Source organism: Heterodontus francisci, chromosome 6 (genome assembly GCF_036365525.1).
Source record: "Heterodontus francisci isolate sHetFra1 chromosome 6, sHetFra1.hap1, whole genome shotgun sequence".
In the NCBI taxonomy this organism is placed as follows: domain Eukaryota; kingdom Metazoa; phylum Chordata; class Chondrichthyes; order Heterodontiformes; family Heterodontidae; genus Heterodontus; species Heterodontus francisci.
The window spans coordinates 35,926,134-35,944,617 of NC_090376.1; the positions used below are offsets into that span (position 1 = coordinate 35,926,134).

Here is an 18,484-nt window from a genome sequence, read left to right on the forward strand (position 1 = left end):
CTACCGAGGAAGAAAGAACTTGTGTGTGTATATACTACAAATACTTTTGAAGTGCAGTCACTGGTATAATATAGAGGAATGCAGCAGCTAATTTGAATGCAGTAAGGTTGCACAAACAACACTGGCATACTGACTAGATAATGTGTCTTAGAGATACAAGTTGGCCAGGATACTGGGAGAACTATCTTGCTGTTTTTTGAATAGTGCCATAGGATGTTTTACATATACCTGAAAGAGCAGACAGCATCTCTAACAGTGGAGCACTCCTTCTGTACTATACTGATCTGTCAGCCTAGATTTTGTGCTCAAGTCTTTGAAGTGGGGCTTGAACCCATGACTTAAGAGTGAGTATGCAGACTACTGCGCCAAGGCAGACACTCCAGGAAGTAAGTTATGGAAATAACTGATGATGGTTTACCTCGGAGCTACTAAATTTACCAATAGAGAATCAGCAGGTAACAAACAGGAACCAACTGGCAATGAGGAGAAAGGTAACTAATGATCTTTTAAAATCCTTTGGGCTACTATCTTATTTTGTAAGGAAATGCACTAAAAATAGGTTTCCAATGAAATAAACACCTAAAAATGCATAATTCACAACAAAAATCAATAAATTTTCCAAAATTCAGCTTAAGAGCTGCCTCCCTAATACATTGCATACAAGAAGAAAGATAACACCTGAAGACATTTTTTATGAATCATAGCAGGATTGATCATATGTGCTTGTGTGCTAGGGCTTGATGTTTGTAAGCTCTAGTGCATCCCAGGAATGCCTCTGTTCTGGTGTCAGTCCTAGGAATATATCTGCACCATTCCTCTGCCCAGGAATACCTCCATTCCCAGACTTAGCTGCAGGACACGGTGCCCCAATCTTAGATACTGGAACACACTACTGCTGGCTTCAGCGCCAGAAATACTTCACCTTCAGACCTTCAGCTTTGCTAGGTAACTGGAAATCCATCTCAGTTCCTACTTGCTTAAATTTGGGCTTCATGTCCTACTTCATACCCTCACTGGCTTTTTATCTGACTGGGCTGCTCTTGGCCCATGTTGCATTCCTAGCTGAACTGTTCAATTCCCCAGTTGAATTTTCACTTCAGGGATGGGAAACAGGAGTCAGGACTCTTTCCGAGTCCCAAACCTGCCCCTGGCGGGAAACAGTCACGCTTTGAGATTTTGAACCAGCTCCCTCTTAATTAGCATGGAGGTAAGGTTCCCTGTCCAATCAAGGATGGCAGGTGGGCTCTCAAAGCTGGAGGGCCAATCAGAGGCCTTCCAGCTTGAGAGGAGCACCAGGCTGCAGTAAAGGGTAAGGAACTGAGTGGGTGCTTCAACATGAAGATACCCTCTCAACAACTTTTTTAAAAATTCAAATAAAAAACAGAAAAAGGAGTCAGACCATCACAGTGAAGAGTGGGAAATTCCTCTAGAGGGTGTCCTTTGGCTGCCTCCTCACCCAGGCAGGCAGATTGGCTACCTGCCTTGTGGGGATGTGTAGTCCTGCTGGGCTCCAATCGCACCTCGGCCAAGATGGCCGGCAGCGGGAAATGGGTCGGAAAACCGGCAAGTCGGCTGGCACCATTATTCTTAGGCCCCATCTGCCTCTGTTCCTGACCACGGCAATTTCTGAAAATTCTGCTCCCCCATCTCTGAGCATCTGTGAGCAACATCATTAGAGATCAAGAACAGAAAATGCTGAAGTGCTCGCAGATCAGGCAGGATCTGCATTGAGAACAAATCAGTTTCAGGTGTAGAGTTTTTCTTCAAAACTGACCAACACCCAGAAGTCCATCAATGCTGCCTGATCTTGAGTATTTTTTACATTTTATGTTTTTGTTTCAGCTGTCCAAGATCTGCAGTTTATTATAGATTTTTGACTTCAAGAGATAACACTTTTTAATTGTAATAAAAGCTAATCAAGAATACTGCTTTAGTTCTTGCATTGATTATCAGATGGGATTTAGCTCATTAATCCTCCCTTATAGGGCCCAATTTTAACTCACTCAAAACCCGTTCACTTACACAGAGTTAAAATTGGGCCAATACTCTTCAACCAGTTCTTTGATAACCTATTGTAATTCTTCTAACCCCTACATGCTGTCTGTTTTGTGAAACACCTTACGGCATTTTGCTGTACGAACAGCACTATAAAAATGCTAATTATTGTTGCATTGCTAATGCCAAACATTGGAGACTGGTTGAATAATTATTTTTTAATTCTTTTGCATACCTATGTAAGGAAGTGTCCATATAGTAATCTACAGTTTATGTTTTATAGTCCGTTAAACGCAAGCATTTCCAACAAAATAATTGCACCAATGCTTTGTTTACTTGAGTCTTAATTTCCATGCTCATTTTTGCAAGCACATGCTGCTTTGGCAACTTGTGTCTTTGACCTTTGTGCTCAGTCATGTGCAGTCTTGGAACTGATAATTCCTTTAAGCACAAAGGAAATAAGACAAGGCAATATTTTGAACAGTAACTAATTATTGAGTCTCAAATTAGTTGTTAGGATTGCAAATGCTTATTATTTCTCAACACCAGGGAACAATTAAGCTAGATAGATGCAAGTAGAGTGTGATTTAATGATACCTGAAAATGGTTCTACTGTTCCACAGTTGGCCAAATTTTTTTAATAACAGTTTTTGATTAGTATGCAATTTTTTATATGTTATTATTAGATTGTTCTATTGTGCCAAGAGTTATACGGTAATAAAGGACAGTGCTGTAACTCACAAAGCCAATATGTGAAGGCATTAAGGAAAATTGTGAAACACTTAACTATATGCATGTATTGAATACCAATGTACTAGCAGCAGACGCTCATTGGAAATGTCTTGGTTACATGCAAATGTTATCTTAATCTGGTCTATTGATCCAAATTTTATAATGCAAGGACAATGAATCTGCACCTAGTTAAATGTATTCATTAGTATAGTAACTACCAACTGATGTATACTAGATAACCATTACTATAGCAATAACCAGTATATAGTTTACATTTACCAAAATACCAATTCTTTGCATTTTATCATAATAGGTATATGAGCATCAGGATGGAAGCAAATCTCTGAAACTAGGGGACTTTGGCCTTGCTACAGTAGTTGATGGGCCTTTGTACACTGTCTGTGGAACCCCTACGTATGTGGCTCCGGAAATAATTGCAGAAACTGGGTATTGTACTACTGAATACGCTCACCATGTTTATATATAATATATAATATGTTCTCTGAAAACAAATGCCTTCTTTAGTCAGTATTATTTACATTTTCTTTTGCCAACCCCACTCTCTTTTTCCCTGTTCTCTCCTCAAGTAACTGACTCTTTCTGGCGTATGATTCTGTCGACACCAGTTAGCCCCAGTACCTCAATCAAGTTATCATATTTCATGTATTAACCTAAATGGTGTCAATGTGATTATGAAGAACATCACACTCAAGCCTGGACCTTTTTTCAACTCATATCTGTTCTTTCTATCATGAGTCAATACATAGTGATCAGGAATTTTGGTTGAATTTTCCTTTTCCGAGCCCAGGAGTGATGAAACCAGTTCTGGTAGCCCATATGAGACAGACCAACTCAGCACAGTTAAAGAATTCATCCTGGATCTTGCACTTTATCACAAGGTGTTCTTGTATTGTGCTGGTGCTGTCAGGCTCCTGAAGTACAGAATTTATGTCCCAGCTACAACCAAATGTAGAATTACTGACAGGGTATGACCAAGATCACAGACTTTTCTTTGGCCTCCTTGTCTCGAGAGGCAATGGGTAAGCGCCTGGAGGTGGTCAGTGGTTTGTGAAGCAGCGCCTGGAGTGGCTATAAAGGCCAATTCTAGAGTAACAGACTCTTCCACAGGTGCTGCAGATATAATTGGTTGTCGGGGCTGTTACGCAGTTGGCTCTCCCCTTGCGCTTCTGTCTTTTTTCCTGCCAACTGCTAAGTTTCTTTGACTCGATCACAGAATCAGAAGACCCTCTAATAAAGGATCTTCCTGGTAGATGGTCTCAGCAAGTCCCATCAATTTTACATTTGGTTTGCCATTGGCTGAGGGAGACCCATCTGCTTCAGTGATAGCCTTGTACAATATCAAAACATTTTAGTGCTACATGAGGGGGTAACGTTAACTACTGAGGCCATCAAAAAAGTCTTGTTTGAAATTTAAGATGTATGTAAAGGACATTTCACCGGTGTGAGTGGTAGTTCTTTGTGTATACAAGACCTATAATGTGCGAATCAGTTCTGCATGAGAGAATAAATGTCCAGAATACAGCATATTAACAGATATTATCTTCATTTGATGAAGATATAGTTCTTGGTACAACTGTAGCAGAAATATATTTTAAATTTAGTTCTAGAAAGTTCATCAACAGTTGTTGACCTATTTCATGTGTGTAGGTATTTTTGATTTATTTATGGTAGATACAAACCTACTAGTAATTGAAATTGCTACTTATGGTCAGACAAAAATTCTGATAAATATTTTGTGCTTGTCAATTATATTGTGTGAAATAGAATATTCTTGTTTTTTTAACCAGTTGTCAGCTCTCAGATCAGAGTTTACTTGCGTAAAGTCTCTCTGCTCTAGCCTGACAATGTACTTAGCCCAACCTCAAAAAAGGCTTCCACTTTTGCATTAGTGGAACATTTCCACTGTAGCAAATTTATTGCCAATTTAAGGAGACATTTGTGTTTTGCATTAAGACAGCAGAGCTCATTTCATTTAGAGCTTGTGTAGCTTCTAAGAGAGAAGAGCCATATCGTCTGTTGATACAAACCTCGTTCGCAGAAGTGAAAGTGCTCTTAACTCATTGCATTGCTCCTTATGCCTTATAGTGATTTTGGAAATTATGTCTAATTCACAACTCAGTGTTTCTTCTTTCAAGAGATGGATCACATCACTTTTGTTCAGAACCCTACCTACTCACCCAATTGGAAGCTAGTGAAACACCCACTGAGCCAGGAAAACAGCCCTAGTACGGTACTTAGAATAATAGCTCTTCAGTTGAGAGACAGAAGCATCACTATCCATTAGGGTACTGTGCAGTCTCCATTAATTATAATGTATGTCAGTATCTTCTTTGCAGTGAATAATGCATGAACCTTATAGTAATCATATTACACAAAATGAGTTCAAGGCTTGGTTGTTATACTTTACTTACACCCGTACTTACGTACTTACACACACATTTCTAATGAGGACTTTTTCTTCATAGCTATGGTCTGAAGGTGGACATCTGGGCTGCTGGTGTGATTACTTATATTCTGCTTTGTGGTTTCCCTCCATTTCGTGGGTATGTACAATACATACTCTTTCTGGTTTCAGCATCTTTGTTTAATTTTGTCGATATTGGCAGAAGAAAGCTTAATAATCATATAGTATTCCTCTGTCTGAGCCATTAACCTGTTAAATTAATGGGTTAACAACAAAACTTTGCACTTATATAGTGCCTTTAATGTAGGAAAGCATCCCAAAGTGCATCATGGGAATGTAATTAAGCCAAAGAAGGAGATATTAGAACAGGTGACTAATAGCTTGATCAAAAAGTAAGTTTTCAGCAGGGTCTTAAAGGAATGATCGACAGACAGAAGGGAAGAAATTTTACAGTTTATTGCCTAGACAGCTGAAGGCACAGCCACCAATGGTGGGGTGAAGGAAATGGGGGTGGACAAGAGTCCAGGTTTGGAGGAATGCTGATTTCTTGGAGAATTGTAGGGCTGGAAGAGGTTAAGGTTGGAGGGAGGGTCAAGATAATGGACGCATTGAACATGAGGATGAGAATTTTAAAAATTGAGACGGTGGACCAGGAGCCATTATACGTCAGTGAGTACAGGGGTGCTTGATGAATGGGACCTGCTGCAAGTTAGGATATGGGATGCAGAGTTTTAGATCAGCTCATTCATAGAAGTTAGAAGCTGGGAGACCAGCCAGGATAGCATTGTAAAAGTCGAGTTTGAAGGTTCATAAGCATGGCTTAAGGGTTGCAGCAGCAGATGAGCTGAGGTAAGGATGGAGATGGGCAATGTTACGGAAGTGGAAGTATGCAATCTTTGTGATGGAGAGGATAAAAGATTGGAGACTCAGCTTAGGGTCAAATATAATGCTGAGACTACAAACAGTCTGGTTCAGCTATGGAGCGGGATGGAATTGGCAGTGAGAGCTCATAGCAGAAGGTCAAAGACAATGGCTTCAGACTACCCAGTGTTTAATTGGAGGAAATTTTAGCTCATCCAGTACTGGATATCAGAAAAGCAGTTTGACAACACAGAGGCAATGGAGGGACCAGGAGAGCTGAGTGTCAACAGCACAATGTGGAACCTGCCCACATGTCTTCAGATGATGTCATTGGGGGCAAAATGTAGGTGAGAAATAGGAGGGAGCCAAGGATAGATCCTTGAGGGATCCAGAGGTGATGATATGGGTATGAAAAGAGAAGCCATTACAGGTGATTCTTTGGCTACAATCAGATAGGTAAGACCGGAATCAGGCGAGGCAGTCCCACCCAGCTAGACAACAGAAGAGAGGTGTTGGAGGAAGACGGTGTGCTCAGCCGTTTCAAAGGCTGCAGATGGGTCGAGAAGGACAAAAAAGGATAGTGCACATTGGCTACAATCGCAGAAGATGTCATTTATGACTTACTAAAGCCATTTCAGTTCTGTGGCAGAAGAGGAAATCTGATTGGCGAAGTTCAAATATCGAATTTCAGTAAAGATGGGCCAATTTGGGAGGTAGCAACATGTTCAGGAGAGGAGGAAAGGGAGACTGGAGATGGGGTGAAATCCTAACTCACACCATGGGCTGAATTTTACGCCACCCCAGCGGGTCGGATGGTGGTGGCGTGGGGAAGGATGGGGGCAGCATAAAATTGAGCAGGAGGCTCCGGAAGGCCTACCTGCCCTGCTCCTGCCTCCGGTCAACTTTACAGCGGCGGGGGGGCGGGAATGGCCCGCCTGCCAGAGGCCAATCAAGGCTCTTAAGTGGTCACTTAACAGTCACTTAAGGGCCCTCACCCGCTCCATGGGTATTTTACCCATGGTAAGCAGGCGTGCAGGGGACGTGAAAGGCCGCCCAGCGATAGCTGCCGGCCTTTCCATGCGCTGGGGGGGCCATGGCAGTTGGGCACAGAGTGCCTGATTGAGGGCCACTTCCGCCTCCCAACCCACCCCCGGGACCCAACACACCACCCCCCCCCCCCTCCTCCCAAGTGACAACTCTAGCCTCACCAGGGCACAAATGATCTCACTGCTGAGGCATGCCCAACTTACCTTCCCTCCTGGTTCCATGGCATCGGCTGGGCTGCAGTCCCAGCAGTGGCTACCGCTCCCGGTGGCGCTGCTGAGACTAAGAGTTGCTGGCCCACTGATTGGCTGGCAGCTCACTGAGGCGGGACCTCCTCCCTCAAGCTGGTGGAAGTCCTGCCTCGGGACATTTAAAGCCTGGGGACCCGTAAAATGCGGGACGGATCCCCGGGCTAGGCAGAAGTGTGTTTGCCACTGACTTTTATGTCAGTGGCAAATTCCCATCCGCCTATGGTAAAATCCAGCCCCATCTCCCATTCACCCATCACCCATGTGATGACTGACATACATTGGCTCCCAGCTGGCAATGCATTGGTTTTAAATTTTTTTCCTTGTCTTCAAATCCCTCCATGGTCTAACCCCTCCATAACCTCTGTAACCTCCTCCAACGTACAATCCACTAAGATTTCTGTTCTCGTTCAATTCTGGCCTTGTGCGCATCTCACATCACTACACTATTGGTGACTCTACCTTCAGCTGCCTAGATCCTGAGCTCTAGAATTCCCTCCCTAAACCCCTTTGCCTCTCTACCTATCTCCTTTTTCGCTCCTTAAAACCTACCTCTTTGTCCAAGCTTTTGGTCACCTGTCCTATTACATCTTTATGTGGGCTCGTGTCAAATATTGTCTGATAATTTCTTTTATTCTTTCATGGGATGTGGGCATCGCTGGCAAGGCCAACATTTGTTACCCATCTCTAATTGCCCTTGACAACTGAGTGGCTTGCTAGGCCATTTCAGAGGGCAGTTTAGAGTCAATCACATTGCTGTGGATCTAGAGTCACATGCAGGCCAGAGCAGGTAAGGACGGCAGATTTCCTTCCCTAAAGGGCAATAGTGCTCCTATGTGGTGCGTTGGGACATTTTTACTATGTTAAAGGTACTATAAAAATGCAAGTTATTGTTGGACAGAGTGATCAATGGTGGGTGACAGCAGATTTGAAAAGGAGGATGACAGTACCCATTAGCATGGGGTCAGGAAGAGAAGTTGGGTAGTCAGTAGTTTAGTGGGAATAGGGTCAAGACAGTAGGAGATGGTCATGTGACAAGATGAGCTCAGAGAGAGCAAGCAGAAAGGTAGGAGAGAAATTAGAGAATGGTGCGAGTTCAAGGCATTAAAGTAGGAAGAGAAATGTCCATTAAAATAGCAAGCAGAGAAATGTCATACGAATGTTTCAAGCATCGGTTCATTAATAATCCAACATTAATGTCTAGCCTTATATATTATTAGCACTTTCATCTGTGTATGTGCTTATGTATATTAAGTTAATTTAAAATTCTCTCTCAAAAATAATATATACTGGAATGATTTAAGTTTTCAAATGACTGAATATATCAGGTTGATAGGCATTTGTGGGCATACTATCAATGTCTTATTATCTCAGTCAAGTGTGAATTTATCTCTCTCACTTGGCCTGATTGCTCCCCAAATTCTTATTGGAACAGCTATGAATAATCACTTACTTAACGCTGAGTGATTATTCATCATCTTCAAATAATTATTCACAGGTTCAACTGAAGTTCATATGGGTAAAGGTCAACTGGGATTGGCTGATGATGAGATAAATAGTATTATAATTGATGAGCTGAAAGAGCTAATCTATTACTATCAAGTATCTGGAACACCTTTAATAGTCATGTGACAATTACAGCCATCTAACCATAAAATTCTGTATTGCAGCAGAGCCTGATGCCAAAATTCTATTCGCTGTGCACCTCAGTGAATTGGTTAATTCAATTTATCAGTATCTTAAATTTTCTGATATAAATAGAAATTAGAACAAGTAGTTTTCTACCATATTAAGTCTGATGTTTGACTTGCACATAATTCTTAAGATGCTTGCCTTCATTCTATCCTGCAGTGTGTTGAAAAACTCCAGTTCACTTGTGCATAGCCACCTCAGACTGGTTGCAAGCTATTTGGTTCTTCAGTTTATAGATTTATGATTGTATACTAGATTTTATTTAAAGATATTCTGTACCTAAGGGCTTATCCAGTAACAGGGTGCTGAGCTCCTGATCTCTGCTCTGTCACTGTAGATCAGAAACAAAGCAAAAACAGAAGATGCTTGAAACACTTGAGCAGCTTCTGTGGAAAAAAACAGAAACCAAACACTTCCTTTTCGGAAAGGACAGTCAGCCAGCAAGAAAGTCACCTGGGCCACTGCATAAACAGCTCGCAACAACTGATTTCAAAGTGATATTGGCAGAGATCTGTGAACAGATCTCCTCTCACCGTCTTAAGCTCAGTTGGTGCTGCATGGCAGTGGGCAAAGCCGAATAAGAACAAAATATCAGAAGGGAATTCTTCCCTCAAAGATGCATTGCACATCTTTAATGGCAATTCTCACTTGAGTCATAATATAATCTATATAGTCCTGTAAGTCCAATGACTTTGACCAATTTATGCGCTGTACCTTGGGAAAAATAAACATTTCAAATAGTCACATTCAGTGTCATATTGTATTGAGCTATTTTCTGACGCAGGTACGATGAGCCAATCGTCTCCTTCTGTGGTGTATCATTCTATGAATCTATGATTTTATTGCTAACTTTTTCAGTTAATACCTGGACCTGAGAACACAGCCTTAAAAACAATATATTTGTGTACAGTTTTGTTATAATGGTGAATTTAGGTTTTAGCCAGCATCTTAATTGCCAATCTTTGGTAATATTTAATATCAAAGCACTTTGTAGTTCTAATTACAGATACTGGAAGCATACCTGCATTGTTAAACATAACTAAAATGATATACTTATGACAGTCTGTGGTTGATAAAAGATTGAGACTGAGCTTATTATAGTTTTTGCTCTTTTTTTTAACAAATAAAACATTACATGTTGGTATGGAATGATAAACAATACACTAATTTGAGTAGGGACTGGCTCCTTACTGGTACTATTGGTTCTGAGTCAGAATGCAGTCTGGTCAAGCCCAACTCCAAGCACTTAAACACAAAATCTAGGCTAATACTCCAGTACAGTACTGAGGAAGTATTGCATTGTCAGAGGTATTGTTTTGATGAGATGTTAAATTGAAAGTCAGTGCTAAGCAACATTTATCCCTCAACCAATAACACCAGGAACAGATTAACTGGTCATTTTGTCTTGCTGCTGTTTGAGAGACCTTGCACTGTGCAAATTGCTGCTGTGTTTGCCTACATAACAACAATGACTACAATTGAAAACAATTTTTTTGGCTGTAAAGTGTAAAGCAGTTTAGAAATGTACCTTTTATTTCTAATATTGGTGGCCATTACACTGCATGGATTCCAGTGTATTTTTCTCCCCCCCCCCCCCCCCACCCCCCCCCACTTTTAAAGGCACAAATTGTTGTTGGTTAGTTCATGAACACCAGCAGCCATTCTTTATGTGTGATCCTAGACAGTGGTTTTTTTTAGATGATGCAGTCATCACAGTTCAGCCCAATATGCTCTAACCTGATGTGCACATTTTCCAATAAGGGTCACCGGAAATCTCCCTATGTAACTCTTCCTCTTTTCAGCATGAGATCATTGAGTTCAATAGTAGAACCCCACTACCTTCCCAGCTGAGGTCAGCTAACTCATTACAAATCAGGGATTGAACCCAAAAGCTTATTGGTCTGTATGACTGTTGCATCAGGCGCAAAGGTGGCAGTGGCATCTAGATCAGTCTATTTCTTCTGAATAAAATGGCTTTTGTGTAATCTTGAACCTTATGTTTAGTGATTATTAGCATCAATCTTACAAATTTTACTTAGCCCCTGTTAGGAAAGAGACTCAGAACCAATTAGTTCTTTAAGGTGGTCCTTTCTCTATTAGAAACACATTGAAATCCTAGGAGCAAAATATGCAATGAATTAAGGAAATGATTCGATGAAGAAGAGCAACTGCTTGAATACCTTTGTGTCCTGTTTTATGACTGCACCAAAGTGCCAGAAGCTGTTATGTACAGGGATAAAAGCAGTCATTTTCAAAACTAAATATTCAAATTCAGATTCGCTTCCTTCATGTTACAATACTTAAAGCCTGAAGTTGCAATTTTTTGGAAGATCAGCAGATGTCACCTGTCTCAGAATTCAAACAAAATATAATTTGAAGTATCTAAATAGATCTTTCAATATCTCAATACAACTCACAAATTGACACTTTCAATATCTCAAATGGTACACTATTCTAATTTATTCACTGAACCTTCCCTGCCATGCTTGAAAACTAGATTCCAGTTTGAAATAAAAATAATGATGTATGTTACTTTGCATTAATAACAGACTGCTAAAAATAACATCAATGATAAAGCATTAAAGCCACTACCGTAGACATTCCTCCATTGTTGCCAAAATCACTTTGCAGCTCTCTTTCTCTAACAGCTCTTTCAGCTTTATCCATCTCTGTCCTCTACAAGCTTAAGAATTCTTTAGCCATGCCCTTACCCACAGCATACCTTCTGCTCTCTCACCCCTATTTTTCCCAAACTAGCCCCACATGCACAAACAAATTGATTTCAAGATTCTTGTCCTCATTTTCAAATCGGTCCTTGCCTTGTCTACCCTACTCAGTAGCCCTCTGCTCTCCGACACCAGTTTCCCATTCGCTCTGTAGCTACTGCTATAACCACCAGCTCCTATCCTTTGGAAAGCCCATCCTACACTCATCCCCCTAGCACCTCCCTCCTTTTCTCAAAGCCTCCTAAAACTATTTTTTTAAATTTGTGCTTTTGGCTACCTACCTCTTCATCCCTTCTGAGCCTTTCTCCCTTTTACATGGTTTCCTTTGCCCTAGGAAGTGCTTTGAAAAGTCTTTCTATACATGAGGACTATTATAATAATATTATAGCATATCTTAATCATATTTCAGAAATGCTACCTTTACTGTGGCAACAGCTATACTTGTAACAATATTTAGACAAATAAAAATAAATACTTTACTTTGATAATGCCATCATTCTGATTTCAATATCTTGCGTATAGCAGCTTGCCTTGTACTGTGCTAACTTAAGGAAAATAGTTTTTTAGCCATAGAACCACTTCAGTTTTTGGGAGGATAAGAAAAAGACAGAAAACAGATTCATCAGATAGCTGATAATTAGATTGCTCCTAAAAGGGACATTGATACAGTATTTGCAAAGTATCTGTGTATTTTTAGCATAACCAACCAAAAATGCACCACGGAGCACATTCTCTACCAATTAGTACTTTTCAATCTCTAATTTGGAGGTTTACTTTTGACAGTACTGAATATTCAATTGTGCTTTAAAATGTACTTTTACCTATTTTATTAAATGCTTTCACAAAGATTATGAAAAAGTGTCAGTGATTAAAATGAGAGATGATGTTATTTACAGACACAGCAATGATCAGGATGTCCTGTTTGACCAGATACTGATGGGGCATCAGGAATTTCCATCACCATATTGGGACAATATTTCTGACTCTGCGAAAGTGAGTATCTGATAATATTAGCAAAAAACCATTTGAGATTAAGAACTTGCATGCAGCCTAAATATTTATGGTGCATCATTGGGATCGGTAGCGCCAATTGTGTGGGTGCTACAAGGGACTGTTCGGGGGCTCATGTATTGCTCATGCACACTTTTTGGGCAATTGTGCCAGATGCTATATTGGTGAGGGTGTTAATGTATGTGCAGTGAGCAGCCGTTGCAAGTATGCAGGGCAGGCAGATCATGACGTCAGTCAGTGTGCAATGCTGATTTGACACCAGCGGTACTATTTTGGAGCTCAATGCTTCAGCTAATGCCTACTCATAACCTCTCACAGCTGAACATGTGTTCAGCTGGAAGGACCCCCACTATTGGTATTTAAAGAGATTATCAACTGGTTACAGGTTAGTTGCTGGTTGATTTCTTCTGGCTGGTGCTTCAATTTTACAAGTGTTTGGTGCTTTAGATAACAATAGAAAGTTGTAAATGTCTACAGAGAGTGGTGTGGCAGGTGTTGAAGATTATTTGCTGACTTGAAGACTTCTGCAGAAACCAATTACTCCCAGACATGGGTTCACTAGTAGCCATTCCCCTTGGAATACCGCATGACTTAGAGAATGAACAGAGGCCACGCAGAGCAGGACACACTGCTGGAAGAGGGAGGAGAAGAGGAAGAGGAAGCTATATCTACCCAGGGTGTTCTTGGAGCAATCCTGCTACCTGAACCTCAATGAAGAGCAATGTGTGCAATATCTGTGCTTCAATAAAGATGGTCCTCACTGAAATCTGTCATCTGCTGCAGCCACAACTGCACCTCAGAGCAGGGCAAAGACTGTATTTCCAGTGGCTGTGAAGGTGATTGTGGCAATGAACTTTTATGTGTCTGGTTCCTTCCAGGCTGGAGCTGGAGGTATTTGCCACATCTCACAGTATGCCGTCCACTCTTGTGCAAGGGAGATCACTGGCACTCTCTATTCATTGAGATCTTGCCAGAGAGAAGCAGGTGGAGCAAGCACATGGCTTCACTAGGATTGAAGGCTTCCCCATGATACAGGATGCCATTGACTTCATGCACATCGCTTTGCAGTGCTGCATGTCAACTCTGCCCTATAGTGGATCCAAAAGAGATTTTACTCCCACACACCCAGCTAGCCTGTGACCATAGGCAGAGAATCATGCAGGTCAATGTCCCATATCCTGGCAGCAGTCATGCTGCCTTTATTCTGCAGCAATAAAAACAAGAAATTAACGTTTCCGGTCAGTGACCCTTCTTCAGAAGAAGAACGTTAACTCTGCTTCTGTCTCCACAGATACTGCCAGACCTACTGAGTATTTCCAGCATTTCTTGTTTTTATTTCAGATTTCCAGAATCTTCAGTACTTTGCTTTTATTTATTCTGCAGCAGTTCACCGTGACAGCTGCATTTGAGCCATCATGGCAAACCAAAGGGTGGCTACTGGATGTCAAGAGCCATCCGCTGACAACATGGCTGATGCCTCCAGTGCACAACCCACACACATGTGCAAAGTATGCTACAATGAAAGCCATGTTGCCACATGAAATGTGATAGAGCAGCCCATTGGCATGCTGAAACAAAACTTCTGCAGCCTGGACTGCTCTGGAGGAGCCCTGGAGTAAACGGCAGAGCAAGTGTCCCGATCCACCATGATCTGCATGCTACACTACCTCTCCATCATGTGGGGACAGCCTTTGCCAGCAGCTATGTGGAAAACAGCTAAGGAGCAAGAGGAAGAGATGAGGGAACCTAAACACCCTGATTCTGACTGGGCTGTCCATGAAGAACTCACCTAAGTGTAATACCCCAATTCCCCATTCACCAAGAGTGCGATACTTTACCTTTCCTCTGTTACTGTCCATCACAATGTCTGCTTGGCCACAATGCATAAATAAAAGCCACCACAAAATAAGATTTCTAAACCAAATTTATAAATGGAATCATTCCATATTGCATACAAGAGTCATCTAATTGCCCTGGTGCTTAACCTCAGTGCCTGGCTTCCTTGTGCCTTTGCCTGTCCTCGTGCTCCTATGCAGTTCTACTCAGTGGCTGCAGCGTGGCTGGCAGGAGGCTGCTGATTTACAGTGCAGGAGACTGCAGATAGCCTTGGAGGATGACCTCAAGCATCTCTGGGTCTGGAAGACCTGACGTCGGAATGCACCACCATGGCATGGGCGGCAGCAGTCTGGGCGAGCTGGCTGACAGACAATAGCAAGGCCAGGGAGTGGTGGAGTGGCAAGGTGGGAAGATAAATACTGTCATCCTGAGAGAGGATAACAGGTTTGTGCTCCATGGAGCCACTGCTACTTCCCAGAATAGGGCATCAGCAATCACACTAATCTGTTGGGGGAGTAAATTGTTGGACTGCCGTGATGCCCTTCAGCCCCTTTGCACTCTCTAATCCACAGCCATAATGGCAGCAATCTGAGTTTGCATAGCAGCAAGCTGGCCTTGAATGACTTCAGTCTGAGCTTCTACTGTAGCACTCAGACATCTGGTGGAAGCTGAGCTACAATGGAAGATGAGATATTGGCCATTAGATGCCGCATCATCATTGGCTCCATGCTGATGGAGTTGGTCACCACTACCATGGTGGAAAGGATAGGCTCCAAGCTCTGCACAAATCCTTGTGTCAATTGGCTCCTCCATTCTAGTGACAATGACCACAGGCTTTCTGGCAGGTTTCCCAATGCACCAAGAGTTTTGTTGTGCATACCCTTCAGTGTTTTTCTGTAAGCTGCTCCATCAAAATGCTCATCTAAATCTTTTGCAGCTGAACTTATTTGGGAACTAGCATCTGCACAATCCTTGCACCTGCCCTGGCTGCAGCCCAATCATGCCCAGTGTCTCACCATGTGCAGACCCTACCTCTCTGTTGTCCTGTAAATTACGCGCAGTGTCAGTATCTGATATGATGGCCACAAGTGTAAAATTGCATAATGGTGTGTCTTCATAGAAACATAGAAAATAGGAGCAGGAGTAGGCCATTCGGCCCTTCGAGCCTGTTCCGCCATTCATTATGATCATGGCTGATCATCCAACTCAGTAGCCTGTTCCCGCTTTTTCCCCATACCCTTTGATCCCTTTAGACCCAAGAGCTACATCTGACTCCTTCTTGAAAACATACAATGTTTTGGCCTCAACTTCTTTCTGTGGTAGCGAATTCCACAGGCTCACCACTCTCTGGGCGAAGGAATTTCTCCTCATCTCAGTCCTGAAAGGTTTACCCCATATCCTTAGACTATGACCCCTGGTTCTGGACTCACCCAGCATCGGAACATCCTTCCTGCATCTACCCTGTCAAGTCCTGTTAGAATTTTATAGGTTTCTATGAGATCCCCCCTCTTCTGAACTCCAGCGAATATAATCCTGACTCAATCTCTCCTCATACGTCAGTCCCACCATCCCAGGAATCAGCTGGTATACCTTCGCTGCACTCCCTCTATAGCAAGAACATCCTTCCTTGGATAAGTTGACCAAAACTGCACACAATATTCCAGGTGTGGCCTCACCAAGGCCCTGTATAATTGCAGCAAGACATCCCTGCTCCTGTACGTGAATGCTCTCGCTATGAAGGCCAACATACCATTTGCCTTTTTTACCGCCTATTGCACCTGCATGCTTACCTTCAGCGACTGGTGTACGAGAACACCCAGGTCTCGTTGCATATTACCCTCTCTCAGTTCATCATCACTGTCTTCCTGTTTATCCACTGCCTGGCCAGGTTGCCTTTTTAGGTATCTGAAAGGAGAATGGCACAAGAGTAAGATTGTGGTGGGGGGAGGGGGCATGCTTACATCATCTGCATCTTGTAATCCAGAAGAGAGTGTGGGATGAGTGGGAGATGGAATGAGAGAAGGAGGATTTCAGCCCCTCCACTGGCCATGACCTCAGCAGTGGGTGCTCCAATAATGGCCAACACCATCTCTGCTACAGGGCTAAGGACATGCAGGTGCATCTGCCCCCTTCTGGTTAGCTCCTGCTGCTTCTGGTTGCATGCCACCTTGTACTGTAAGACAGAGGGAAGTATGTCAGTGGGTTTTGTGCATTCTGTTTGGGTGTGGCTGTCATGGTAGAATAGCTGGCAGTGTGTGCAAGCTGTGAGATGTGGATTTGTGGCTTTTTAAAAATCTTTCATGGGATGTGGGTGTCGCTCGCAGGGCCAGCATTTGTTGCGCATCTCTAATTGCCCTTGACAACTGAGTGGCTTGCTAGACCTGTTCAGAGGGCAGTTAAGAGCCAATCACATTGCTGTGGGTCTGGAGCTACATGTAGGCCAGAGCAGGTAAGGATGACTGATTTCCCTCCCTAAAGGACATTCATGAACCAGATGGGTTTTTACGATAATGTGATAGTTTCATGGCACCATTACTAAGAATAACTTTCAATTCCAGATTTTTATTAATTAATTAAATTAATTTAAATTCCACCAACATTTGAACCCATGTCCCTAGGGCACTAGCCTGGGCCTCTGGATTACTAGTACAGTGACATTATCACTATGTTACTAAGTGCGTGAGGGTGTGGAGGAGCATGCGATCATACGAAATAGGAGTAGGCCATTCGACCCCTCAAGCCTGCTCTGTCATTCAAAAAGATCATGGCTGATCTGATCGTGTCCTTAACTCCACTTTCCTGCTGGCCTCCCATAGCCCTTGACTCCCTTGTAGAACAAAAATCTTTCTAACTCAGCCTTGAATATATTCAATGAGCCGGATCCACTGCTCTCTGGTGAATAGAATTCCAAAGATTAACGACCCTCTGAGAGAAGAAATTCTCTGTCTTAAATGAATGACCCCTTATTTTGAAACTGTGCTCTATAGTTCTAGATTCCCCCATGAGGGGAACATCTTCTCAGCATCTACCCTGTCATGCAGCCTCAGAATCTTATATGTTTCAATAAGATCACCTCTCATTCTTCTAAACTCTAATGAGTATCAGCCCAACCTGCTCAACCTTTCCTCATAAGACAACCCCTTCATTCCAGAAATCAACTTAGTGAACCTTCTCTGAACTGCTTCCAATGCAAGTATATCACTCCTCAAGTAAGGAGACCAAAACTGTATGCAGTACTCTAGGTGCGGTCTCACCAATGCCCTGTACAGCTGTAGCAAGTCTTCCTTACTTTCATGCTCCATCCCCCTTACAATAAATGCCAACATTCCATTTGCCTTCCTAATTACTTGCTGTACATGCATGCTAACTTTTTGTGATTCATCTATGAGGACAGCCAGATCCCTATGCACCGCAGCATTCTGCAGTCTCTCTCCATGTAAATAATATTCTGCTTTTCTATTCTTCCTGCCAAAGTGGACTTTTTGCCCACTCACTTAACCTATCTATATCTGTTTGGAGACACTTTGTCTCCTCCTCACAACTAGCTTTCCTACTTATTTTAGTATCGTCTACAAATTTGGCTACAATACACACGGTCCCTTCATCAAATTCATCAATACAGATCGTAAACGGTTGAGGCCCCTGCGACACTCGATTTACTAGTTAGAGTTTGCCATTCTGAAAATGCCCCATTTATCCTGACTCTCTGTTTCCTGTTAGTAAGCCAATCCTCTATCCATGCTAATACATTACCCCCAACACCATGAACTCTTATCTTGTGTCATCACCTTTTATGGGGCACCTTATCAAATATCTTTCGGAAATCCAAATACACTACATCTACTGATTCCCCTTTATCCACCCTGTTTGTTACATCCTCAAAGAACTCTAATATATTTGTCAAACACTACTTC

At 42.3% G+C, this 18,484-nt stretch overlaps 1 protein-coding gene across 1 annotated transcript in view; it reads left to right on the top strand.

The window, feature by feature from the left end:
* Positions 1 to 18,484, top strand: part of dclk1a (doublecortin-like kinase 1a) — a 345,065-nt gene that overhangs the window by 281,155 nt on the left and 45,426 nt on the right. The window contains exons 11-13 of the mRNA XM_068032816.1: positions 3,041 to 3,174; positions 5,214 to 5,291; positions 12,620 to 12,716. Coding sequence (XP_067888917.1) covers positions 3,041 to 3,174; positions 5,214 to 5,291; positions 12,620 to 12,716 — 309 coding nt within the window. The remainder of the gene's footprint in view (positions 1 to 3,040; positions 3,175 to 5,213; positions 5,292 to 12,619; positions 12,717 to 18,484) is intronic.